Source organism: Capricornis sumatraensis, chromosome 20 (assembly GCF_032405125.1).
Source record: "Capricornis sumatraensis isolate serow.1 chromosome 20, serow.2, whole genome shotgun sequence".
Lineage (NCBI taxonomy): Eukaryota > Metazoa > Chordata > Mammalia > Artiodactyla > Bovidae > Capricornis > Capricornis sumatraensis.
In genome coordinates, this window is record NC_091088.1 from 54,696,593 (window position 1) to 54,724,185 (window position 27,593).

The window sequence follows — 27,593 nt, forward strand, 5'->3', positions numbered from 1 at the left end:
CATGGAGTATCTTTTTTTGGTGGGTTCCAGTGGCCTCCTGTCGATGGTTGTTCAACAGCTAGTTGTGATTTTGGTGCTCTTGCAGGAGGAGATGAGCTCACATCTTCTACTTCGCCATCTTGAACCAGAAGCTTTGCTTTATTCTTGCTCTTAGTGCGAAAGCATCCAGTCTTTCCCCAATAAGTATGATGTTAGCTAAAGTGTTTCATAGATGCCTTTATCATGTTAAAGAAGTCTCCTCCTATTCCTAACTTGCTGAGAGTTTTTATCATGAAAGAGATTTTTCCAAATATTTTCTTTATATCTGTTGAGATAATCACATGGTTTTTGCTTCTCATTCTATTGATGTGAAGTATTACATTAATTGATTAAGGGATATAAAACCAATCTTGCCTTCCTGGAATCAATCTCACTTGTTCTTTGTGTGTGTCCAAATATAAATTTTATTCAGAATAATTAGGGTTTGCTTATAAGCTGATGGATGTAACACATAGTGGAAAACAGCAGAGAGTTCGTGATTTTTCCTACACATGACTGGAATGAAAACTGGTTAGAATCTTGGTTGGTTCCAGTTTTATTTCAGAAAATTTGTAATCGGTTATAGGCCAGCCATTAAGATGCAGTTCCCAGGTCCACCCAGGAAAGCTCCTACCCTCAGCCCTGGGTCTGGATCACACCTCTGCTCCTGTCCTAGACACTGGCCCCAAGGCAGCAAAGTGTATCCTTGTGCAGAGCAATACTGTGTCAACTTAAAACAAATCGCACAGTGTGAGAGTTACGAGTTATGTTTGTTTGGGGCAAAATAAGGATGATAGCCTGGGAGACAGCATTTTAGACAGCTCTGAGAAACCGCTCCAAAGAGAAGTGGGGAAGGTCAGTTTATATGTGATCTCAGTGAAGGCGGGGAGTGCATGCAATCAAGCACCTGTCTTTTGCAGAAAGTTTCCGCTGGTCTTGTGAGGGCCTCTGCTAGTCACGAGGAGCAGTAGTCACCATGAAGGGCTGCACTGCTGTTCTAGATGTGAGGAGATAACAGGGACTGGGCTCATAAGACTGGTTCCTGAAAATATCTACCTACCTGAAGACCTGTTCTGCCAGTTTTCCTCTGATCACAGTGCCTCGTTTCTGCTCTCTGCCCTGAACTCCTTTCTGGGGGTGTTGAAAATCAGCGGCACATGTTTCAATTCTTGTAGAGGCAGATGGCAAGTGCCAATTTGTAGGTGACAATGGGAAGCCCATGTGGAGCCATCTTTCCCAGCCAGACTAGAAGGAAGAGGGAAATCTCACTTGCTCTTGGTGTGTAGTTCTTTTTATACATTGCTGGACTTGGTTTGCCTAGTGTTTGAGGATTTTTGCATCTGTATCAGTATTCATGAGAGATACTGGCCTGTAGGTCTCTCTTCTTGTGTCTCTTTGCCTAATTTTGGTAGCAGGGTGATACTGGCCTCATAGAATGAGTTGGGAAGTGTTCCGTCCTATTTATTGGAAACATTTGTGAAGAGTTGGTATTCATTCATCTTTAAATGTTTGGTAGAATTTAGTGGTGAAGCCATCTGAGTCTAGGCTTTTCTTTATGGGTAGTTTTTAGACTGTGAATTAAATATTTTAACTTGCTTTGAGTTTGTTCCTATTTCTTTATTTTGTTTCAGTAGTTTGTGTCTTTCTAGGAATTTGTTTTTCATCTAAATAATATATTGGCATACAGTTGTTCATAATATTTTTTTTTTTAACAAATTTCTGTAAGTTGGTAGTAATGTCCCCTCTTTCATTTCTGTTTCTAATCATTTAACTCTACTCGCTTTTGTTCTTGGTATATCTAACTAATATCGTTACTACATTGATCTTTAAAAACCCAACTTTTGGTTTTTCTGATTTTGACCATTATTTTTCTAGTCTCCATTTCATGTATTTCTGCTCTAATCTTTATTTTCCTCCTTCTGACTGCTGTAAGTGTAGTTTTTTCTTTTTCAAACTCTTGAGTGGATGTTTATTATTTGCAGTCATCTTTTTAAATAAAGGTATTTACAAGTATATATTTTCTTCTAAGCACTGCTTTTGCTGCACCCCATGAATTTTGGTTTATGATGTCTTCCTTTTCATTTATTTCAAACTACTTTCTAATTTGTTTCTTTTGGTTATTGACGAGAATATTGTTTAATTTCCACATACTTGTGGCTTTCCCAAATTTCTTTGCTATTGCTATCTAACTTTATTCTATTGTCACCAGAAAATTCTACCTTTCTCAAGATTTGTTTTATGGTCCAGCATACAGTTTTTCCTGGAGAATGCTCCATATGCCCCTGAGACAAATGTATCTTCTGCTTTTCTACAGATGTGTCAGGTCTAGTTAGTTTATAAGTGTTGCTCAAACCTTCTGTTTTCTTATTGACATTTTGCCTGATTGTCCTATTACTGAAAGTGGAGTACTGACGTCTCCAAATACTATGTTTTTTAAAGAAATTTATTTCAAAAATATTTTCTTTTATTTTTGGCCGCGCTGGTTCTTCACTGCCGCACAAGGGCTTTCTCAAGTTGTAGTGACTGGGACAATTCTCTAGTTGCGGTGCTTGAGCTCCTCAGTGCAGTGGCTTCTTTCGTTGCGGAGCGCGGGGCTCCTGGGTGTGCATGCTCAGTAGTTCCCGCCCGTGGGCTCTCGGGCCGGGGCTCAGCAGCTGTGGCGCACGGGCCGAGTTGCTCTGCGGCACATAGGATCCTCCCAGACAAGGAATTCAACCCATGTCCCCTGCATTGCCTGATGAATTCTTAACCACGAGTCCACCAAGGAAATACCCCATTTCTTACCTATGTGGTGGCCACATGTGCACTCAGAGTATCATTTTTTTCAACTGTATATACACGTATTGATATGTATGTGTCTCTGCACATTGATATACTATATGGCACAATTTTTTAAGATGAGTTTTTAAATTTTACCACTATTAGGATAGAGCCCAAGTTCTTCTCATGACATATAAAGCCTCATACAACCTGCATTCTGCCTGTATGACCTAATCTCCTGCCATCCTCCTCCCTCCCTTTCAGCTCTGGCCACACTGACCTTCCTGCTCTAGCTGACGGGTCAAGTAATAGCAGAGCCTGTTGGAGGGATGCTTAATTGGCCCTGCATTTAAAGCCATTTGTATTAGCAAAGCAAACAAATGTCTGTGGTGGGGTGAGTGAGTGAGTGGGGGTTGGAGAGCCACGGGCAGGAATTATGTGGCAACTGCAGGCTCCCAGAGATTAGGAGGAAAGGTGTCTGCTTATATAAGACAGCTGGAGATGGTCCTGAAGGCTGCCAAAAAAGGAGCAGTTGTGGCTGCAGGAGCCATCAATCAGGTCCTGAACAGGTGGAGGCTGGCGCTACTCTCAGCGGAAAGCTGGGCTCAGAGCTCCAGTTACCAGCACGGAGAATCCAACTATCAAAACCAATGCCAGAGGGGAGGGAGAGGATGAGAAAGAAGCCTGAGTCAGCGGAAAGAGCGAGTCCAGAGCACCTGAGGTGACTGCAGACCCACTAGAAAGGGAGCTGGACCCCAGTAACAGTAACATCTAACTAGGCAGTTCTCAAAGTAGCATCACTTTGATGCAGGAACTCGTTAAAAATGCAAAGTTTCAGGCTCCCCTTTCTGAGAATCAGAAATTTCAAGGGGAAGGGAGGGCAGAACCTAGCAATCAATGTTTTAACAAGCTCTCCAAGGACATTCTCACGTCCAACAACGTCTAAGAACCATGGATTTAATGTCAGTGAGTGTGTGAACTATGCGCCAGGCACTGTTCTGAACAATTTACTTCTATTAACTCACTGGGCTTCATAATGGTACTATCACAAGAGGAGAGCACCATTTTCCAGATGGGAAAGGTGAAGCAGAGTGACTTATGTAACTCACCTGAAATCAGAGGGCCAGACAGAGAGCAGAGACGCAGCTTGAGGCCGTGCTCTCCCCCTCCCACCATGCTCGCCTGTGGTGATGCTGACTCCAGGACACAGCCGCTGGAATGCTTCTCAAAACACTCTTGCCAGAACCCATTCCAAGTTTGTGATTTTCTAAAGTTGAACCTGAGAATTTGCACTTTTTCACAAGGCTGCACACTTGGAGAACTTCTGTCCTGTTACTCTGCATTTTCCACATGGTGTTTGAGTGCAGCTAATGGAAATGTTGGCTGGGGCTTTTAAAAAAACAACAACAAGCTCCCTGTGTATAGGCCCCTGCTGGGATACTTTGGGCTACAAATGACGGAAAACCCAATTCAAACTGGCTTAAGCAGAAATGATATTTATAAGCTTATCTAATTGAACAGGTTACGTCTGCCTTCAGGTACAGGTGGATCCAGCGTCGAGGAGGTAGTTAGGACTCTCTTTCCCTCTTCATCTCTCAGTTCTGTCTTCCTTTCTGTATGGTCATTTCCAGGTGAGCCCTCCTTGCAAACGGGCCCCAGCAGCTCTGGCCTTGGATCCTACTGGCTGGGAAACCACCACTTTCTGTGTTTTGTGGTTTCCTCCTTCCCTACCAGCTCAGGGGAAGCCCACCCCAGCTCCCATCGTCCGGGTGTGGGTCACCAGCTCATTTCTGAAGAGTTGTGGTGGTCAGGGAGATGGAAGAGTCTCAGCAGGGAGGCCCAGGTTATGGGCTCAGCCCTAGAGAACCAGCAGGTGGACTTACCCGCACCCAAAACACACAGATGACAAGGCAGAATGTGGGACGCTGCAGCCAGAAAAATGGGCGGCTACTGGGCAGGCCAGTATAACCAGTGGCAACTGCACCACCTTCAAGGGACAGGGCACCAGGAAGCCGACGTGTGTCCCACTCATTAACCTTTCATAAATGGGTCCGAGCACAGAGATGATGGTAAAAGAGGGGACCTGGAGGTTGACGTGTTGTTTCGTTTATACAGAGGAAAGGCTTGGGCAAATAACCTGTGGCCCTAGAAGTCAGCACAGCGGTTGTCCTTGGGGAGAGGGTGTATGTATCAGCCCTCTGCTGCTGCTTTAACAACCCCCCTTCACCTTAGTGGTATCATCAAATACTGGTACCTGACGACTGCTATCATTTGTGTGTCTGGTAGTCGGCTGAGCTCTGAAGTGTGTGATGGCAGTGTTGGAATTCCTGTAAGGTGATGGACGGACACAGCAGTGTCTGGACCAGGAGGAAACCAGTGGGGGCAGGAGCAGGCAGGACAGTCTGTAGCCTGAGGTCCACTCAGTTAAACGGAGGCCTGAGACCAGCCTCACGGGGGCGCTGTGAAGTCAGGGAATCATGCAGGTAAAGGCCGTACACGCCACCTGACAGCGCGGGTGTCCCGGTGAGAATTAAGAAAAGGAAACCAAAACTGGAGTCAGGCCTGAAGAGGGAGGGCTCGTGCCCTACCCTGCAGCGTGTTACCCCCACAGGAAGATGGCATTACTGACCCCAGCTGGACGAGGGGTACCCTGCACTCCCAGACAGGAAGGGCAACCACCTTACTACCCACAAGCGGGGATGGGGGGTGGGGTGGGAGAGGGGGAGGCTTCCTTCTTGCCTTGCAACAAACCCAGCCAATGGGAAGCCAGTATGGCTTGCTTCCTCTGCTTAACTTTCTGATAACTTTCCTGTCACGCTGTCCTTACTACAAAACCCTTCTATGTTGTGTTAACTTCCTGGTTTGCCATACAGAATGCTACCCAATCTATGAATTCTTAAATAATGCAAATTAGATCTTAATTTACTCAGTTAAACCTTTTTTTTTTTTTTTTTTTTTTTTTGCTGCTGCTGCTAAGTCGCTTCAGTCGTGTCCGACTCTGTGCGACCCCATAGACGGAAGCCCACCACTCCTAAAAGCGATAACTTACTTACCACGTGATCACCAGTTCGTTTGGCTGCATGTAACAGGACCCAGGTCCAAAGGGCTTGAATTAGAAAGAAATGCATTACTTCACACACAGCAAGAAATCCAGAGGTGTAGGGTGTTTCAGGGTTGTTGAAGTCAGACATTTAAGAAAATTTAATTTCACTTCCAAAAGAATTTTAACTTAAAAATACACATATTTATCAAGTGCCAACTAATCACCAGGCCCGGAACTGGAGACACAGCAGAGGAAGCAGGGCCCCTCGCCTGGCTCCCTGACTCAGGTCCTTCTGCCCAGACCTCCTCGGCCTGACAGGTGAGCCCCCAGGGGCTGGCACTGCCCTCCTCACACGGCATATCCAGAGGTGGTATGAAGAGTCTGAGCTGCCCACTCCCCTTTTTGATTTCGCTCTACAGAGGTATCATTTACGTGGAGTAAAATAGACCCATTTTAAGTGCACAGCGCAGCAAATCCCAAAAGGGTCCCTCTTCCACTTGCTGGTTTTACCATGTTTTCGTGCCCAGTGTTTCTGTGTGCTGGGTTTTCCGCTTTCTGGAATGGTATCGTCATCCAGTATAGAATCTTCTGAATTTTGCTCCATTCACAGAACATTATTTTTCTTGCACACCTGTAGTTCCTTCCTTTTCACTACTGCATAATATTCATTTAAGAGATTTACTGACTCCATGCCAGGTTCTGGAGATGAGAGTGGTGACCAGAACAGGCTTGGTCCCCATCCTTGTGGATTTATCGATCTCAAGGGAGACAGGAATTTATGCCATGAAAGCATCTCTCTGACTGTCTCACTGTGGCTGCTGCTTCGTGTTTGGATCGAGAGTATCTTTTTGGTAGGTTCCAGTCCTTTTTTTGTTGATGGTTGTTTGGCAGTTGTGATTTTGGTGTTTTTGTGTGAGGAGGTGAACTCAAGTCCTCCTACTCTGCCATCCTGTCTCCGGGAGACAGACATTTAGATGCTGACGTGTATCACAGGTAGTCAGGGCTGAGATGAGGAAAACCAATAGAGCAGAAGCCCAAAACAGATACCCAACCACCACGGGGGATCAAGGAGGACTTCCTGGAGGAGGAGACATCTTACTTGAAACCCAAAAGATGTATGTGGTTACTTTGAGAATGAGGTAGGAAGAAAGAGGGAAGCTTCAAAAAAGAGGGAAAACCATGTACAAATGTTTAGAGAGGGGGAGTCTGGAGAGCTAGACCAGCACAATCCAAGAGTAACATCATGAGAACCACAAATTTAAAATTTTCTAGTAGCCACATCAAAAACAAAAAAAGGAACAATTAATTTGAATAATATATTTTATTTAACCTGATATATCCAAAATATTACCATATTAACATGTGATCAGTATAAAAGCTATTAATGAGACATTTTACATTCTCTTTTTGCACTAAGTCTCTGAGATCTGGCCGGTATTTTACACTAAAGTACATCTCAGGCCACACAAGCCACATTTCAAACCCTCCATCACCACACATGGCTGGTGGCTGCCTTACTGAGCAGAACAGCACAGCAAGACCCTTGTTACTCAAAGCACTGGCCTCACTTGGGAGCTTGTTAGAAATGCAGAATTCTCAGTCCCCTTCCCCAGACCCACTGATTCAGAATCTGCATTTTAACACGATCCCAGGGGACTTATATGTACATTAGTTTGAGAAATATGGGTCCAGTTCTGCCTAAAACACTTCTGTGGCTTCCCACTGCCCTCATGAGAAACCCCAGGTACTGACCCTGGCAGTCATTCATTCATTCGCTCATTCATTCCTGTTACTGTGCGCCTGCTGTGCACCAGGCCGGGTGCTGGGTGATCCTGGGACACAGCAGGAACACAGACAGACCTGAGTCATGGAGCCCCCAGGCAGTTAAAGGTAAGTACCCAGATCCCTGTTTCCTTTAGACTGTGTTAAACACACTGTGCTGAGGTGAAGTTACGGTGTGGAAGGGGTGTTACAGGAGGCTGACCTGGCTTGAGCGGAGGGGCGGCCAGAAACGAACCCAAATAAGGAAGAGGCCACTATCGCGGCAGAGAGCCACAGGTGAAATGTCCTGCTGCGGGAGACGGGCTGCCAGGCAACTCGGCCGTCCTCGGTCACTAAGAGGGATCGTTTTCAGGCTTCAGGGCCATGTGGAGAAATGCCTGGAGGGGATCAGGTTACGGGGAAGAGCCAGGGATGGGGCTGCAGCAGTGTCACACCTGGCAGAGATGTCTGCATTTGGAAAGCCCAGGGGGAGGGGAGCTGAGCTCGGGAAGGTGGTCAGCGTGCCAACAGCGGGAGGACTTAGGGCAAGGAACTTAGGTCCCTTTTGCTTTGAAGGCCATGTCTTCTGATAAAACACCTGAATTGCTTTAAACTAACGGAACAGGGAGGGAACATGTGCAGGATGTGGGTGGAACAAGAATGGCCACATGCTGGTAACCGCTGAAGCTAGGTGACGGGGGCATGGGCACTCATTAGACTTTTCTCTCCGCCTTGGCGCATGTTTGAAGTTTCCCCTTAACAAAACAAAACAAGTTAAGTGTTTTTCTTTGCAAGTAATTGGGGATGTTGAAAAAAATATTTTTGGCACCTGGAGAAGAAAGTCTTTGAAGCTCTTCTGAAAAGAAGAAACTGCAGTATTAGAAATGTGAGCGTCTCAGGGAATTTCCTGGCGGTGCAGTGGTTTGGGCCCCGCAGTTCTGCAGGGGGCGTGGGTTCACTCCCTGGTCAGGGAGCGTAGATCCCATAAGCTGCGTGGGAAGGGCGCCCCTTGACCGCCCCCCCCACAAAAAAAAACCCACTGTGAATGTGAGCATCTCCTTAAGAATGGAGCCCAAGAGGAAGAGGGTTGAAGGCACAGACAGTAGAACCAATAGAATTCCTGGGTTCAAATCCCAGGGCTGCCACTGACTCCCTATGCAACCTGAAGCAACTGATTGCAACTCTGAACGCCTCACTGAAAAACCGGGATAGCAGCAGCTGCCTCCTAAGGGCTGTGTTAGGTTGTCACTGAGTTAATGCACACAGAGGGCTCAGACTGGTGCCTGGCTTGAAGCAGTGCATGTAAATGTTGGCAGTGGTTATCACAGCACGTGCCAGGCAGATGTGTAACACCACAAAAGGTCTCAAGGCAGACGCACCCACGGTTCCTTTACAGAACTGACTGTCCAATAGTCTGTGGTATCAGAGGGGAAGTCAGGAACTCTTCCAACACCGAGGCACTGATACTTTAGTAACCTTCCCTTACACATACAAAACCCTTTTCTCTAAGTCAGTTGTTCCAAAGGCTTGTGAAACACCGTCTAAGTGACTTAAGTTCTGTTTATAATGATAACTGAAGACTTCACGGTAGAGAGGTTCCCTAAGTTGATGTGACCTTGAAAGGAATCTTATAAGCACTCAGAGGTCAGTCTGGGGTGACTGAGGGTTACAGACACACCTCTGTTCTCTTCCTGCCCTGGTGGAATTGTTTAGGTGATACAAATGATTCCTGAAAGGTCTTTTCCTCTTAAACACAACGTGATTATTGTCTTTTGTTTAGTTAACTCTTTGTCCCCACAACAGCTACTGGTGTGTTGTTAGTATTCAACAAAAACGTGTTTGTTGCAAAAAATACTTTAAAGTGAATCTCCTCTCCCCTACTTCCAACATGCAGAAATGACACTGGTTTCACATTTTGTCCATCATCTTTACGGATGACGTCTGGGAGTGTTTCAAAGTAATGTGGGTGGTGTATGTGGGACGGGCAGGGCTGGCGGGACTGAAGGTCACGGGGCTGAGTGAGGGTGCACACTGAGGCCCAGGTGAGAGAGAGGGCCGAGCTCTAGGAAGAGAGGAAGTGAGTTCAGTGTGTCTGCGGCTCAGGCAGTTGGGGAGACGGGCGGAGCAAGTCAGGGACCAGGTCACACCAACGTTCAGTGTCAGTCTATGGCGTGAGGACTCGGTCCTGAGGACGCTGGAGAAATATGGAAGGACTTCAAGCAAGAGGGTGTGATAAGATCTGGGTTTCACAAAGATCCCTCAGCTGTCCAGTGGAGGTGGGTCAAACGGGGAGACAGGAGGCCAGGCAGAGACGAGGTGGGAGAGGACAGAGCTGGACCTAGGCAGGGCCACGACAGATGAGAAGGGGCGGGTGGGCGAGTCCAGTGGCCTGGTGGTCAAGCCCTGGAGGAGGACGGTAGGATGCAGGTTGGGGGAGGGAGGAGGCACCAAGGATGAAGCCTTGAGCTCTCTGAGAGCCTGGTGTGTGGAGGAGACACCCCTGCGACAAGGGCCAAGAGGAGGAGCAGGTTTGCAGTTTGGGACATGGTGAGTATTAGGGGCCCAGGGCTGAGGGCAGGATGGGGTGGGGGCTTCCTGGGGCCCCAGGGAGGAGCTGGAGCTAAAGGCAGAGAGTGGGCATCATCAGTACAGAGGCGGGAGGAGAGAAGAGCCCCCAACCAGCCTCCAATCCAAGGGGTCAGTGGAAACAGGAACTTCTTGCAAAGAAGCAAGACACGGGGGAAAAACCAGGGGACAGTGTTGCCACAGAAACCGAGGCGGGAGCGTCCTTACAGAAATGGGAATGGCCTGCCGTATTTGCTGAGATGGCCCATAAGATGAATACCAAAAAGTGGCCGCTGAGCCAGGTTTCTCAGCCCAGAGAAAGAAGTTACAAGAAAAGGCCAGAAGGAACCCTCTGGAGACTGGGTGAGAGACCATTATGGGCTCAAACAGGTTTATCTGTATACACAGATATCTGTATATCTACACGCACCAATACAAATGTGTGTGTATACATAGGTTTCTACATATACGCTTCCCCAGCTGTGGCAGCTGAGAGACAACAGGGACCCCTCAGGTGCAATGACCACGCTCAGTGCCCAGGTCTTGGTTTCCAATGCCACTCTCCATCAGAGGAACCAGGGCTACCTGCAGAGGGGCTGAGTCCAGGGCTGGGCAAGTAAATGCGAGAGGAACTGGCACATCCTGCAAGTGCTGAAGAATAAGGACGTGCTCGAGGGGAAAATAAGGATGCAGAGCCAACCTGGAAGAGCCCGTGGCCAAAACTGGGACGAGGTGAGTGGAAAAGTTCACTACGATAGTACTGGGTTACATGCAGAGAATAAGATATCCAGGAGTCTGCACTGATATGACTGTACAAACAAACGGGTCAGAAGGGACAAACCTCCCTACAGAAGAGTTCCCAGTAAGAAAAGAGGAAATCAGAAAAACAATTAGAACACCACAGTAACAACTGCAGCTGAGAAGCTTCACCAAGGAACACCAAATGAGTGGGTGGAACGCTGAGGAGAAACAGCCTCCAAGGGTCTTCCCATATTTATTACTGTGGCAGTTTTGACATATGAAAACAAATTCTTTGTCTTTTCCCTCCAGGAATTGGAGCTTCCGGGCTGGATTTTGGGACTAGTTTCTAAAAGGCATAAGGAAAGGGAAAACCCTAAGAGTACAGTTGAGAAACCTGGCGGCCAGCACCAAAAGGAAGTGATCCGGGCTCCCATCGCCTGAGTGGTACTCTTTGCCCAAACCTGCAATCCTGGTCTAGCCAGGAGAACATCAGACGGCCCCAGACTGAGGGGCCTCCTACCCAGTACCTGACTGCGAAGGTCATGGGAGGGAAGGACTGAGAAACTGTCACAGGGTAGAGGACACGGGATGAACAAATGCAACACGGTGTCGTGGACTGCATCCTAGAACAGAAAAACATTAGTCAAGTCCACCCATTTTCCCACTAAAGGTAAATTCTATTAGCAGGATAGCAATCAGTGCTCACTGCTTAGTTTTGACAAATGTACTGCAATTAAGTAAGATGCTAACATTAGGGGAAGCGGAAGGAAGTCTCTATATTATCTTTGCAACTTTCCTGTAAATCTACTCCAAAAAAGCTTAAGTATCTATTGACTTGGCTACATAGTTGCCACCTGTGTCCCAGACTCCATCTGACTCCAGATTTCATCTCACAGGTTCTCGACTCCAGGAAGTCCTCCCTGATGCCTTCAACGAGGTCACATGCTTCACTGGGCTCCCACAGCCCCCATGCCTCCCCCTTCCCGCCGTGACCCCGGTGGTCAGGGCTGTCTCCCCACTGGACAGGTGCTCTGGGAAGACAGCCCGGAGGCTACCGCAGTCATTACCAGGGTCCCTTTACTTCCTGGGAACTGACCTTTGCCCTTCAAGTTCAGAGCCTGCCAGATCCCCCGCCTTCCTGGTTTCCCCACCCTTCCCCCAGTACACCAACTGTCATGAGCACTGTGATTATTTGAGGTGACTGCCCTGTCCACAGCCCTTCCCAGCAGAACGACCTCACTGTAGGAGCCCTCCGTCCATGCTGGGTGGAGGGGTTGGACACTGGACCCCAGCAGTCAGCCCAACTTCTGTCTGGGGAACTTGTGATGGGATGGAAAGGCTGTGGGGCACTGCATGGGGAGACCCCACAGAGTCAGGGCAAGAGCCCCCAAAGGCCAGCCCGGCGGCTGCAAACAGAAGCAGCAGCTGCAAAGAGCAGCGGGGCCCACAAGGCCTGCGGGAAGCAGGGTCACTGCCCCGTGTTGACTCTCTTCTGTCGTCACCCACAACCAGCCCACTGTGGGGTCTGCCTTCAAAACGCATCCGGAAGACTGCTCAGGCCTCCCCACGCCCTCACCCAGGCCGCCATCCCCTCCCCACAGGCTCCCTGCCTCCACTCCCAGATCTCAGGCCCACCCACACACACTCTCTAGTGGACTCATCCTAGACCTTATCACCATGAAACCACCGGCAACTCCACGTTTACGTCTCCAGCCCAGACAGCGCCCTGAACGCCAGCCTCCTGCACCTGCTGGGGTGCCTGCACGACCGCGGGCTCCCTCACACAGTGGCCCAGCACTCTGCTCAGGCTAAAGCCGTGCAGCCACTGACCCCCTTCTCTCCTCGCACCCCAATCCACTTCCGCCACCACCACGCTGGCCGAGCCACCACCTCTCAGCTGGATGGGAGCCGCAGCCTCCACGCTGGGGCCTGCTTCCATCCAGGGGCCCCCACAGCGGCCAGAGGAGCCCCTCTAGGACATGAGATGTTGCCACTCTCAGCTCAGGATGCTCCGACTGCTTCCCACCTCACTGGGCACCAAATCAAGTCCTTCCCATGCCTGCCCCACCATCCCCTTCCCACCCAACTGGCTCAGTGTGCTCCAGTTCACCCCGTTTTGCTCCTCCTACGCACTGAGCACATCACAGGACCTTTGAACTTGCTGCTTTTTCCCCCCAAACAAAACAGGCGCACAGCTGGTTTCCTCCCTTTTGGTCAGGTCCCTTCTCCAATCGCATTTTCTCAGAGATCTCTCATTTAACCCCTCCACCTAAAATAGCAGCTCTTGTCGCTCTCTATCCCCCCTCCCCTGGCCTTCACCAATACTAAGGTAAGTGAAAGTAAGTGAAGTCGCTCAGTCGTGTCTCGACTCTTTGCGACCCCATGGACTGTAGCCTATCAGGCTCCTCTGACCATTGGATTTCCCAGGCAAGAGTGCTGGAGGGGGTTGCCATTTCCTTCTCCAGGGGATCTTCCCGACCCAGGGATTGAAACCGGGTCTCCCGCATTGCAGGCAGATGCTTTACCGTCTGAGCCACCAGGGACAAAAATATTAACTTTTGTTAAAATCATCTACCTCTCCCCGCTAGAATGTTAAGTTCCCTGAGGACAGGGCTCATGAGCGTCTTATTTAGTATTATAAAACCAGCACCTAAAACAATGCCCGAAACAGTATTGTATATCTGATGAATCAACAAATAACAAAACCCGGACATTGGCTCCGAGTAACAGAAAGCCCTATTCAACTTGGCTTAAACGATTAAAAAAAAGAAAAAAGCTTTATTGGATCCCCTAATAAGAAAGTCCTGGGCTAACTCTTTTCAGATGAGGCCTGATCCAGCACTTCAACAACATCCCCAAGGACCTGACGCCTGTCTCTCCACGAGGCCTTCCAAGAGAATGGCTTTACCCTGCGGCCAGAGCCCGCCTGGGTGCATGCTTAGCCGTGATCATCTTCCCTGCCGTGGGTTAGGTGTCTGCGCTCCGACAGACCCTGTGCTCCTCATGGCAACTTCTGAGATGACAAGTATCATCTCCACTTTATAATGAAGAAATGGAGCCTCAGAAAGGTGAAATCACTTATCTAAAATCATACCGCATCCTGTATCCTGCATCGAACCTGGACTGGCGATTCGTTTCTTATGATATTATATATGGGATGACCCAGAGGGATGGTATGGGGAGGGAGGTGGGAGGAGGGTTCAGGATTGGGAACACGTGTACACCCGTGGCGGATTCATGTTGATGCATGGCAAAACCAATACAATATTGTAATTAGCTTCTAATTAAAATAAATAAATTTAAATAAAATCATATCGCTAGTAAGTGGAGGAATTAACGCTTTAATTCCTCTCATGACCCTTCTTTAACCATCATGGCGATTTTAACGCTGGTGAACACGCTGCTGCTAACAGTTATGACAGGCTCACCCTGTGCGTCCTGCTGGTCCTCCACTAGCTTCTCCGTGCCCTGGTTTTCTAGTACAAATAAAGACAATACTACTAATTGCCACACCGGGTGACTCTGAGGGTTAAAGGAGCTAAGACATAATACGGACTTTGCTGGTGATTCAGACAGTAAAGAGTCTACCAGCAATGCAGGAGATTCGGCTTTGATGTCTGGGTAGGGAAGATCCCCTGGAGGAGGGCATGGCAACCCATTCCAGTATTCTTGCCTGGAGAATCCCATGGACAGAGGAGCCTAACGGGCTACAGTCCACGGGGTAGCAAAGAGTTGGACACGACTGAGCGACTTAACACTTCTCATTACACTTATTACTAATAAATAAAATGGTCAGATCTCAAAAAAAAAAAAAAGTTTCAGTTAGCTATTGCCAGGTAACAAGTCCCCAAAACACCTTGGCTTAAAATAGAAACCATTTATTTGCTTCTGATGCTGTAATTTGGGCAAGGGGACTCAGGATGGCTCATCTCTGTGCCATGTGGTGTCGGCAGAGAGCTGGGCTAGACTCTCCAAGATGGCACCACTCGTGTCTGATGGAGCACATCAGCTGGGGGCTGACTGGGCCTCCCTCTTTCCACATCTCTCTCCAAGCGGTGGTCCAGGGCTCCAAGAGAGGAAAAAGCACAAGCTGCTACTTCCTAAGGCCCAGTGCCCCCGAACCAGCACAGCATCACTTCCACTGGATTCTGCTGGTCCAAACAAACCACAGGCCAGCCCAGATTAAAAGGGAGGAGGAGACTCCACCTTTTCATGGGAGAAACAGGAGAGAACACATGCTCTTCCTCGGTAGCAGCCACTTTAACTTCATGGCAGTCAGCTTCCTCACAGGCATCTCTACTTCAGTCCACAATCCCCTACAGCCAGCTCCCCACACAGCGCCCAAGGGAGCTGCTAACACACGTAACTGACCATGCCTCCTTCCACCGTTTAAAATTCTACAGCTTCCCAGGACTTCCTTGGTGGTTCAGTGATTATGACTCTGAGCTTTCACCGCTGAGGGCGCAGGTTCAATCCCTGGTCAGGAAACAGATCTTGCAAGCCGGCACAGTGTGGAAAACAAACAAACAAACAAACAAACCCAAAACAAACATTCTTCTACAACCTCCCAATGCACCTGGGGGTAAAGACACAGACTCCTTACGGGATCCACATGGTCTGGCCTCTTACTCCCCCTCAGCCTCTACATTCCAAGTCACACACACACACTTGATTGAGTTAATATTCCTTCATCACCTCAAACCTCATTTCCTAGGGTCCAGATTAGACATCCTGTCAAGTGTTCTCACAACACTCTACTTTGTAATTTCATATCTGTGTGATAACTTAACAATCTGAACCCCCACCCCTGAGACTGAGTTCTCTAGGGAAACTCTTTGGTTCTTTGCTGCATTCTCAATTCTGAGCACAAAGCAGAGGTAAGATGAAATGCCCCTTGGATGTCACAGACCTCAGCAAGTTTTCAGGCAGCCCTGGGCACAGGGGATCAGCAGAGTCCCTAGGATGCTGGGACTGCTAACTACTATGAAATTACCCATCCATTCATCTTGTAAATAGTTACTGAGTCTGTACGACATGTCAAGAGCTCTTCTAGGTGTTAGACAAAAAGCATGGAGTAGACAAAAGCTTCTGCCCTGATGGTCTGCTATGGGGGGAGACAGACAATAAACAAGTTAAAGGGAGGACAGATATGACTATCAGTGATCCAGTTCTAGAAGGGTTGTCAGGAAAAACCTCCAGAAGAAAGTAACATCTGATGAAGACCTAAAGGAGATGAAGGTGAGCCTCTCCGGGGGAAGAGGGTTCGAGGTAAGAGAACAGCACGTGCAGAGGTCCTGGGGCCAGTATGGCTGGGGCAGAAGGAACAAGCCGAGGGGAGCGGACGATATCAGACGGGTAACAGGCACACAGCATGCGGGGGCTTGTGAGCCACAGAGAGGAATGTGGTTTCTACCTTCTGTGAGACAGAGCCACACGGAATCAAGAGCGGGGAGGGGAATGTGACCAGATGTAGGCTTTCAGAATGTCCCTTTGGCTGCAAGTGAGGAACAGACAGCAGGGAGCAAGGAGACCACTGATGGTCTAGGCAGGAGATGAGCGTGGACAGGGCCAGGGCGACAGGAGTGGAGGTGGGAAGAAATGGTCAGGTTCTGAATATACTTTGAGGGTATTTGCTGATAGACTGGACTAGGGTATAAGACAAAGAGGGGAGTTGAAGCAACTCCAAAGCTTTTGATCTGAATAACTACAAGGATGGAGCTGACATTTAGCGAGAATGTGAGAGGAATACGTTTTGGGGAAAAGATTGGGTGTTCAATATCTCTAGATATCCAGGAGGAGGTATGCTGGCAGTCAGTCAACAGGTCAAGGGAGAGGTTCTGGGTAGACTTCTATGCTCATCACAGATTCCTTACAGGACGTACATGATCTGACTCCTGTGAGGTCTTGAGGCTCACCTTGCCCCTTGCTAAGTCAGTGGTTCACTCACAGATCCTGAGCCCTCTACTTCCTAGCCATGTAATCTTGGGCTGTGCTTAGTTGCTCAGTTGTGTTCAACTCTTTGCGACCCCATGGACTATAACACTGTTCATTAGGATTCTCTTAGCAAGAATGCTGGAGTAGGTTGCCATGCCCTCCTTCCCAACCCAGGGATCGAAGCCAGGTCTCCCGCATTGCAGGCGGATTCTTTGCCATCTGAGCCACCAGGGAAGCCCAAGAATAATGGAGTGGGTAGCCGATCCCCTCTCCAGGGGAACTTCCCCACCCAGGAGTCGAACCGGGGTCTCCTACGTTGCAGGTGGATTCTTTATCAGCTGAGCTACCAGGGAAACCCTATCTTGGGTAAGTTATTTTTTTTCTACCATCAGTAACCTCATTTACAAAAGGGAGATCATAGTAGTACCTCCTTCCTGCGGCAATTCATTCAAAAAATACTTTTTATTAAGCATTTTTGATATGCCAAAATCTGTTCTACAATGCTAGAGAGATCCCTCTCACAGCCTGTGAACTCAGCCTTCTGGAAGTCACCTCCACCCACATTCATCCTTCCCTCCCATACAAGGGCCCTGTCATGGTACAACCCTGGCATCTCCTGCCTAGGACACCATGGCTGCCATCCTGGGCTCTGAGACCCTAGTCTCTCCCGTCAATCTCTTCTGGCAGCTGGCAGCAAATTGGGTCCCTTCCCTTCTGGAAATTACCCCCAGGTTCCCAACTGCCCTCAGGACAAAGTCCAAACTCCCTAAAGAGCCAACAAAATCCTCCAAGACCTAATTCACACAGCCCTTTTCAATAAGATTTCCACTAACACGAATCACCTGCGATTCATTCACACACACCTATTTCTCATCATTGCCTTCGCGCAAGCCATTCCGCCGCACCACTGCCACCCCCCACATTCCTCCATCTTCAGGTCTCAGTTCAGACAGCACTTCCTTCCCCAGGAAGGTTTCCCTGCCGGCACCGGGCCGGTTCGCTCCGCGTTCCAAGCGGCTTCCGTTAGCGAACACATGCAGATCCATAACGGGGCTCTTGCCCGTCTCTCCTACCGACTGGGGCTTCCCGCGAGCCGGACCCAACAGAGCGGCTAGCAATGCCCCATATTGTGGGGCCACTTCGGGCCTGCTTACCTCCTGCTCCGTGATCACGAACGCCTAACTTGCATGCTCCCTCAGCACAGCGCGCAACCCACCTGCAGCAAGACTGGAGAACTCAACGCTCCGGAGTGACTGGCCTAAACCGCCCAATCACTGCTTTCTCCACCTCTACTGCCCGCCTCCAGCATCCGGGCCCTGGATGTCTCTGGCTGCCGATTGGCTGCCTGGGAAGCCCCTATGCGCGTGAGCGAAACGAATTCTGGGCTCTGTAGTTCAGCAACGAAAACCAGGAAAAAGGAGTGCCAAGAACGCCATTTCCCAGAAAGCGCCGCGCACCAACATCCTTTGAACCTGGCGGCTCTTGATTGGCCGATTGGGGAACAGACGTTTCCAAATTACCATGGCAATAGGCCCACTTACCTGGAACCCCGGTAATTTCTTTTTGCCTGAGAATCTAAAATATTTTGCTCAGCACTGATTCCAAAGAGTGACACAAGACGTGTGCGTGTGTGAGTGGGGTGGGGGATGGGGGATATGTAAATTCTGTTCCCATTGCTGCCTGCCATCCCCCAGATGGCACCAATAAGGCCTGCTACATGCACTCAGCACCTACTGAACGGCTGGCAGAATGAGCCACGCCTGTGCAGACTCCACGCAAACCCTGGCTTATCAGGACAGAACCGTTCCCCATAGACAGCTGGCCCTTTACCTTTCAAGGTCTCAGTTTATCCGAGAAAAGGCCAGTGTGGGCTAGGAGCATATCCAGGATCGCTGTTTAGGATTCCACAGCCCCACTCCTCCTACAGCCCCTTGTCTGTGCTGTAACTCCCCCAGGGACCGGGGCCTCACCCCAACCTCAAAGCTCTGCCAGCACCCCTTCCCCAAACACCGTTCCCCATGCCTCTGAGGGCGGGGTGAGGGGAGCCAAGGGCCTGCAAACGCTCAGGCGGGCATGTGAGAAAGCTCTTTACTGGGGGGTACAGCAAGGAGGAGCAAGGCCATCTCCCCCTACCTGCCCCCACCCCTCCTAGGGCCCTGGGGTGAGAGGGATCTCCCCCACCCCACTGGACCACCACTGTCTTTGGTACAATAAATAGAAAACAAGGGGAGAGAGGGGGCCAAGGGTCCAGTCCTTAGTGGGGAGGTGAGCCTCAACCCCTCTCCCTGAACCCCTGCCCCAGGCCCCAATCAGTGCAGGCCTCACCCGCCCCGGCTGGGTAGCAGCAATTCCAGTCAAGGGGAGAGATGAGGATGGGAGCCCAGGGCCCCCGGATGGGGGGGTATGGCTTCAGGAGGGGCCCCAGGGAGGGGGCAGGGTCATGAGCTGGCTGCCGTGCTCTGGGGTACACCACGGAGGCCCAAGCGAGGCCCCAGGGTGGTGGGGTCATCAGTGGGTGGGAGGGGTGGACGACCCCCTGTCATCCGAGTCCGGAGGGCTGAGGCAGCCGGGTGCTGGGGGGCGGGCGCCGGGTGAGGTGGGGAGCAGTCTGGGGGCCCGCCCACCAGGCTCACATCCATCAGCTCCGGGGGTGGTGGTGAGGTTGGTGATGGGGGACGACCAAGGCATCGGGGTTGGGGGGGTAACTGGGCTCCAGCCCCTGGCAGTGACGAGGCAGAGGCAGGGGCCTGATGTGTCTTGTGGGGAACATCACCCCCGGCCCAGGGGCGCAGCGGCTGGGAGGGTGGAACCTAAAGGAGCAAAGCAACGGTGGGTGATGGAGACCTGGGTTCTGAAGCCCCAGAGCCCACCACCCTCCTCCTAAGTCCCCAAGACCCCATTACCTGGGGGCTGTTCATCTCACAGTCAGTGATGGGGGGCCCAGGGCCCCCACAATATCTGTTGCTATAGCGGTAGGTCCTGTTGTCACTGGAGGAGCCACTGGAGCCTCCTGGAAGTGCCAAGGAAGAGAGAGGCTTAGCAAGGAAAGGCGGGGGTGGGGGGGCGGCAGCTGGTCTTCAGGTGGCTGCGTCTGGTTCATGGCCCAGGCCCATTCAAAGGATCAGAGACACAAGTGAGATTAGGGGTCAGGGTTCAGTTGGGTGTCAAAAGAGTCAAAACAAGTTCTAGAGATCTGAGCCCAGGTTCAGAGAGACGCTCAGGGATCGTCTGCGCTCCCCTGTTCCACCCACTGTTGAGTTCAGGATCTCATAGTTTCAAAGCTCTAGGCCAAGGCCCAGTGACAAAGCTATTCCCCACCCCCATCCCCCCGCCCCACACGGCCCGATCAGAGCTACCCGACCCCTCGTCCGGCACTGAGCACCCACCGGAGCTGGAGATGGAGCTGGCGGTGCTGGAGGAGGGGCAGGTGTCGAGGGGTGCGGGCGAGGTGGAGGCACTGCTGCCCGCCGGGCCCGTGTTGGTGGCCTCATCAGCCGTGCGGCGGAAGAAGCCGTGCTGCAGCGCCCCCAGCGGGCTGATGCGGGCGGCGGGCTCATACTCCAGCATGCGCAGCACCAGGTCCTGGAAGCGGAGGTAGTCGGCGGGGCTGTGGCCCGGCTCCCCCGCCCGCCGGCCCCCGGGCCCGCCCGTCTGCACGCCCAGCACCTCCTGCAGCCGCCGTGTCCCGGGGCCCTGGTAATCCTGGCAGGGGGAGGTGGGAGGGGGGGCAAGAGAGTGGCCGTCAGTGGGCAGGAGGGGCAGGGAGACACACACGGGGAAACAGAGGCACGAGAGAGAAAGTGGAAAGAGAGAAGCTAAGAAGAGCTGTGCGGTGGGTAGGAGGCGAGAGGGGGTGGGCGGGGGAGGAAGGAAAGGACAGACAGGGAAAGACACAGGGAGAGGAAGCGGGGAGACGGAGGAGGGAGCCCCAAGTGTGAGAGAGTGAGGGGCCGCCGGGGTAGGAGGAGCGGCGTGGGGGCAGGGGCCGCACCTTCCTGAGTTCCTTTGTCCTTCGTAGGGTCCAGCCGCCCCCAGGCAGCCGCTCAAAGTACTTTCGAGCCTTGGGCGCCTGGTCCAGCATGGGGGCTGGTGGGATGCCCAGCACCTCCACGATCCGGTTCATCTGGTCCACCTGAGAGCAGGCGGGCTGTCAGGGTCACTGGGCCGGCCGGGCCTCCACCCCCTCCTCGGGAGCACACCCCCTCCTCGGGAGCACACCTCATTGGAGCCACTGAAGAGGGGCTCTCCAGTGTGCATCTCCACCAGGATGCAGCCCAGGGACCACATGTCAATGGCCAGGTCGTAGGGAGTGCCCAGGAGCACCTCGGGCGAACGGTAGAAACGGCTCTGGATGTACTGGTAGATCTGGAGGAGGGGAGAGGGCAACCATCAGAGGTCCCAGCCTCTGCTATGAGAACAGCCCCAAAGTTAGGAGGGCCGACTGAGGTCAAGCCTCCTGCCCCCAACACTTGGGACGGGGGGCGCCAAACCCTCATGTTATCAGCACCAGCTTCCTGGAATCACCACCACTATCGTACTCATCGGCTTCAGGGCTCTCTGCTGGCCTAGTCTGGTCCTGTGCCCCTCTAAGTCACCAGGGGCTGGCAGCCGGCAGACCTAGGCCCTTCCCACCCTCCCAAACTAGACCCTTTTCAAGCCACTACCAGCATCATCTTAGCAGCAGAGTTGAAGAGCCTCGCCCCTTCCATCCCCAGCTTTAAGAGCACAGGGTAAGCAAAGCTTTGCAAAGCGCCACAGCCTTTCAGGCTCACAGCCACCCAACTACCCCTCTGCCCCACCCCCTCTCCAATCTGGCAGTCTCAAAACTGGCCCTGTTCCCTCAGGCTCCGCTCTCCCTTCTCCTTTGGGCAGTACACCCGGTGGCCCTCCCTCTTGGCCCCATCTCAAGCACCGTAGCTCAGGTATCAGGCTGCACGTGACAAGGCTATCCCCGACTGGCCTCGCCCCGCGGACCCAGGCTGCCAGTCGGCCTCGCCCACATCCGAGCCACACCCAAACCGAGCCCTGCCCCCCGAGGCCGGGCCGCACCCGCTGGCCGAGCTGGCAGGAGCTGCCGAAGTCCACGATCTTGATGGCGCTGCGCTTGGGGTTGCAGAGCAGGATGTTCTCGGGCTTGAGGTCGCAGTGAATGATGCTGAGCTCGGGCGTGGCCAGGAAGAGCAGCGCCGTGCAGAGCTGCTGCGCCAGCTTCCGCGTCAGGTTGAGGGAGACGCCGCGGAAGTGCGTGTTGCGCAGGAGGTCGTACAGGTTGTAGGAGAGCAGCTCGAACACCAGGCACAGGTGGTTCCGGAACATGAAGTGCCGCTTCAGGTGCACTGCCGGGAAGGGGGCGGAAACGGGCCGAGCAAGAAGAAACTGAGGCTCTGCGAGGGCCAGCGGCCCACAGTCACAGAGAGAGGCTGGCACTGGATCTGTGTCTGCTTCTCGAGCATAGACCAAACTGGAGTGTGCTCTGCGTGCGGGGTGCATGCGTGCTAAGTCGCTTCAGTCGTGTCCCACTCTTTGCGACCCTGTGGACTATAGCCCACCAGGCTCCTCCGACCATGGGATTCTCTACTGCCTACTAATCAGAACGTTTTCGTATGTCCACAATTTCATTTACAGGAAGTTAACCTCTTTACAAATCTCTGTCAGACTTTGTGATTAAACCAAAGATAAAGTTTCTATTTGGTGCTGATGGGTTTTTAACACCGTCCTACACTTCATTTCATTTTATAACACTTTTTAGTCTCAGTTCTGTTTATTTTTGTGACAAGGGGAAATCGCTTTCCATTTACCGTAAAGATGTGTATCTTCCCTTTAAAAGAAACACATTCCTTCAATCTACTTGATTTTTCTAAGAGGAATCAGTATAGCAAAGAGGACAAAGGTGCTCACAGAGTAAAGGCTCTGGAGGTCACTGCCTGGTCAAGTGATAGCACTGCTGAGTGCAAACGCCATGACCTGCTGCAAGTGATGGCACCTAACTGCCTCTGTTTTTTCATTTCCAAACTGTGGGTAATCTGTGATGACGGTTCAACAGTTAATAATGTGTGTAAAGTTCTTACAATAGCACCTGACCCCTTAGTGAGCTGGTCAATAAACTGACCAGCATTCTCATGTGAACAGGATACTGTGAAAGTGGCAAGCCTGCCCTGAAGACCCCAGCCCCTGGCCGAACCGAGGGTGGGGGGGGCCCATCCCGAGCAGCCCTGCCCCAGGCCTCACCTATGTAGTACTTCATCTCTGTGTCGTGCTGGTTCATCAGCTCCAGCAGCCGCAGCTCAATCTGGGCCTGGTTCAGGAAGGCTTTCTTGTTCTTGATGATCTTAATGGCCACCAGCTCCTGGGTCTGATGGTCATAGGCCTTCACCACCTGTGATCACCAGCCGGTCACAAAGTGAGGGAATGGGGGGCACAGGGAACAGAGCCAGGGACTACCCCTCTCTCCAGCAAGGACACCCACCGATATCACCATCTGTAATACTACTCATTCAAAACTGGAGTCACCCACAGTCAGACACTAGTGTAAACATGGGACACAGCCTTATGTGGGGAGTCCTGTTGTTTGCACTATTTTATAGAAAAGGAAACTGAAGCACAAGTAATCAACTGACTCCGCTGGGACAAGGCCCAGCACGGAGCTCGAAGCCACCGAACCCACTGGCTGTGTGGGTCAATACCAGGGGGCGCCCATACCTCCCAACCCCAAGATCAGGGTCGGGTGAGGGGCATCCCGCACCTGGCCAAAGGAGCCTTTGCCAATGAGCGAGTCAATCTCATAGCGCTCCAGCCAGCGCTCGCCGCTGCGCACGATGTAGTCGTGGTTGTCATCGTCATAACCATGGTTCAGGACCTTTTTCTCCTTCTTGGTGCTCGAGTCCTGAGGTGGCGCCTGCTGGGCCCGCCGCTTCTTCTTCGCATAGTACACCTGCCCAGCCAGCCGGGAGATGGGGAGTGGTGAGCGACAGGTTGTCAGGACCCCTCTGCACCCAGCCTGGATCCCCGCTCCTCTGCCCACCTCATTGATGTGCTTGTAGGTCTTGATGAGGTCCACGGAGAGCTTGCGCAGCGGGGCCGAGGTCGCATCTCGGAAGGCCAGGGGCAGCCTCCGTGGCAGGAGCCGTACTTCGGGCAGCACCTGGGGACAGGCAGGGTGACCGGTCGGTGGGCACTGAGGGAGGGCCTCCATCCCTACCTCGAGGGGGCGAACTCTGTGGGATGTTGGCTCACCATTACCACATGGGTTATTTATCTGGTCACTGTCTGACAACCCCACTAGAATTGAAACTCCCAAAGGACAGAGACTTTACTTATTCTTGCTTCCTCTCCCGAGCCTGGAGCGGGGCCTCGCACATAGTGGGTGTTCATAAGCAATTTGCTGAGTAAATCACGAAGTGAATGATTTACCCCTGACCTTTCATCACATACCTTGATTCTTTTCTAAACCTCAGGGGGAGAGGTTGGAAACCTGGGCTCTGACCCTCCCCATCCTTCAGTGGAGACCATCCATCCAGGGACTCCCTCCCAGAAGGGCTTCCTATCTTGTCTTATTCTCACCCTTTGGGGCCGCCCCACTCCGACCCTGCACCCCTTCTCTGTGCCTCTCTGCCCAGTTTCTTCACCCTGAGGATCGTGGCTCCTCGTACTCCATCCTGTTTCAAGCTCTGTAGCCCAGAGTCTTCAGTCTACCCTTGAAGGTCTTAACTCTGCACCCCCAGGCCCTGCTGGCTCCAAAATCCTTCAGGCTCAAGCTTCTTCCCTTTGAACCCCTCCAGATCTTTCACTTTGGATGTTTTTTTTCGTTAATGAGTATTTACTGAGTGTTTACTGTGTGCCCGGCACTGTTCTCAGCATTTCCAATTGCATTTTATGAACTTGTTTAATCTTCACAACAACCCTGTGAGGTAGGGTTCGGGTCTTATTTGACACAACAGGGAACTGAAACATGGGGATCCTATGGAATAACCACTGTGCCTGGACTGGAACCCAGGCTCTCCAAATCCCGACTCCTCCAGCGACTCTTCTCTATCTTCCACTTCCACGGCGCCCTTCACGCCCGGCAGACCATCCCGGGCAACCACATCATCTTTTTTGGCCCCAAGACCCTTCTATCCCTGCCTCCCCCTTCCCCAGGTAGGTGAGGAGCCAGCGGAACGCGTACCTGCGTGTGCTCCTGGGGCCCCGGGAAGCCAGAGAAGGGACCATGGCCTGGTGGGACAGCCATGGTGGGCTCAGAGGGCCGCAGGGGAGCGAGGCCTGGAGCGGGAGCCCGGCTGGGGGGCGCCTTCTCGCATCCTGCACCTCGGCTGCCACCGCCGCTGAGACCTGAGAGGGGGCGGGGTGGGGGGGAGAGGGGGGACATGGAACAAAGGGATGTGTTGGCCAGTGCCAAGCGGGAAAGAGGTGGACAGCAGAGAGAAGGCGGGGCACAGAGCGTGGAGAAAAGGGTGCAAGGGGTCAACAGGTGGCAGTGAAGAGCGGACAGAGAGAAGTGGCGGTGGGGAGCACAGCAAAGTCCCCAGCGAATGATGACCAGATACATGGAGCAGGCGGCACGAGGAGAGGAACATGGGAAAGGGAACAATCGCGAGCCAGGCAGGGATGTGAGCCGTGACAGGAAAGGACAGAAAGACATGAATAATTGGGGGGAGGAAGAGAAGAGAGAAACCATAGGCAGCACAGGGAGCTGGGTTCACTCTCCTCCCCATTTCTACTTATGGCTCTCCTCAGGGCCCCTCCCGTAGTCTGGGAGCGTCAGGACTTTGTCTTACCACAGGACGGTCCCTCCACTTCAAGGTCTACCCTTCCCAGTAGGTCCCCCAATCCAGAGAACTCTAGGCTCCCTCCCAAACCACAAGGGAGTCTTTCGGCCCCCTCCAAATCACAGCAGACTCCTCTGCAGGCCCCTAAAACCACACCAGGGTCTTCAGGGAGCTCGCAACCACACCAAGGTCATCTAAGGACCCCTTTATAACGGAGTCCTAACCCCAAGGCATTCTCACCCACCAGGGTACACCCTTCTCAGAGGACTCTCCCCATTTAGTGCCAAGACCTCTTCCCTATCATTTCCTCCCACATCAGGGACCACCCTCCAGTAATTTCCCAAACCATATCCAGTTACCGCATGCTACACCAGGGCCCTTCTCCACATTACTCCAAGCTGCTCCCCCCTCCCCCACTAGGGCCACTCCTTTGGGAAGCAAGCGGGAGGCGTTTCTATCGGCGCTTTAGAGTGGATCGTCCTTCTCTCCCCTACCATGGATCCCACCCCCACCCTCGCTACCAATATTCCTGTCAGGGCCCTTTCTCCAGTTACTCCTTCACACCAGGGTCAACCCACAGCTGTGCCCATTCCTAGAAGTCCCCCAGAGCCAAATTCGCCAAATATCACAGAACTGTCCCCTTCCAGAGTATCTTCCACACCAAACTCCTCTCCCCACGGGCCTTCTCCCCTGTCAATCCTTTCTCCCATGCCAAGCCCTGCCACTCCACGATCCCTCCTCTCTCTTGGAGCTCCCCCACAAAACAATCTCTGCCCCGGGCCCCTCCCACAACAGGACCCTCTCTCCCAGCCTCCACCCCATACCCGGGTCAGGGCTGGCGCGCCCACGGGGGGCTGGAGCGCGGTGGGGCCCCCAGTTGGGTGGGCGAGCGGCCAGCATGGCGGTGGTGGCTGTGGTGAGCAGACAGCCGCCTGTCCCGGCCCGGCCGGCCCGGCAAGCCCCGCGGCGGGGAGGGCAAGCGGGACAGGCGGCCCGGTGGGTGACAACAGCAGGCAGCAGCCGCCGCCGCCAGGGGCGGGGAGAGAAGGAAACTAGGGTCAGCCCGGGGCACGCGGGGGAAGGGGAAAGCAGGTGGACGGGGGAGGGGCGAGTTAACCCTCGCCCCGCCGGCCCCGCCCAGCGCAGCCACCCTCCCCAGGGGACCCCGGCGTCCCGCCCCCCACCCTGGAGGCCAGCCCGGGCCAGAGGAGCCCAGGCGGGCGGGGCCGGACCGAACTTGGCAGTCCACACCTACCATGGCAACAACCGTGCCATTGGTCGTTGCTGCCAAGAGATCAACCAATCACAGCGCAGGACAGCGGTTGCTAGGCGACGACGATGCGGCCGGCGGAGCCGAGCCCAAACAAAGGGCGGGAGCGAGGCCCCGCTACCCCCTCCTAAGACTGCTCCCTCCGGCTCGGCCCCTTCCAGGAATCCGACTATGAATAGCCAGGCAAGGCCTGCACCTGCCCGCCGCCCCCCTTCTCTCCTCCTTCGGCCTCGTGCTAAATCTCGCAGCGACGCAGGCAGGGCGGGTCCCAGACTACCCTCCCTCCCCGAGAACGCGTGCTGTCCCCCTGAAGCCGCGTCCTTACCTGAGGGCGCGGGCAAGGGAACTCAAGCTGCTCGGGAAGCCCGAGCTCAGTCCTGCCCACAGGCTGAAGATATCCGGCGAGCGCAGCGAGCCAGGGCCCCGATTACCCAGTAATGCAACCAGCAAAATGGCGACCACAACAAACCGGCCCCCCCGCCTCCGACTCCGCCCCCACCCCCCAAGCTGTTTCCCCTCACGTGACCCAGGGCAGCGCTCCGCGGTTGCGCTCAGAGAACCTTACTGGGATCCATGCGCAGTGAGCTACCGACCCCGCCCAAGCGCCGAAGTCCAAGTTACGGCTGCGCAGGAGGCAGCTCAGAGAGGAGCGTGCGCAGTGCGACCGGGTGGGAGGACTCGCCCCCACCACCAGGCCAGTGGACCGAGCGTGCAAGCGCCCTGTGAATAGACGTCG

At 52.7% G+C, this 27,593-nt stretch overlaps 1 protein-coding gene across 2 annotated transcripts; it reads right to left on the reverse strand.

Moving 5' to 3' along the window:
• Nucleotides 1-19,025: 19,025 nt before the first annotated feature.
• On the reverse strand, nucleotides 19,026-27,242 carry DYRK1B (dual specificity tyrosine phosphorylation regulated kinase 1B). 2 transcript variants are annotated; one of them, XM_068992148.1, is made up of 11 exons: nucleotides 27,183-27,242; nucleotides 24,987-25,150; nucleotides 23,844-23,963; nucleotides 23,565-23,753; nucleotides 23,051-23,198; nucleotides 21,872-22,158; nucleotides 21,041-21,187; nucleotides 20,814-20,954; nucleotides 20,209-20,404; nucleotides 19,726-19,832; nucleotides 19,026-19,632 (listed from the first exon to the last, which is right to left on the reverse strand). In XM_068992148.1, exons 2-11 carry the CDS (start codon nucleotides 25,047-25,049, stop codon nucleotides 19,261-19,263), a joined length of 1,770 nt encoding a protein of 589 aa, XP_068848249.1. In that variant the 5' UTR covers nucleotides 25,050-25,150; nucleotides 27,183-27,242; the 3' UTR covers nucleotides 19,026-19,260. The 2 variants fall into 2 exon arrangements, with proteins under 2 accessions (XP_068848249.1, XP_068848248.1); XM_068992147.1 differs by having other exon boundaries at nucleotides 20,209-20,524.
• Nucleotides 27,243-27,593: the final 351 nt, after the last annotated feature.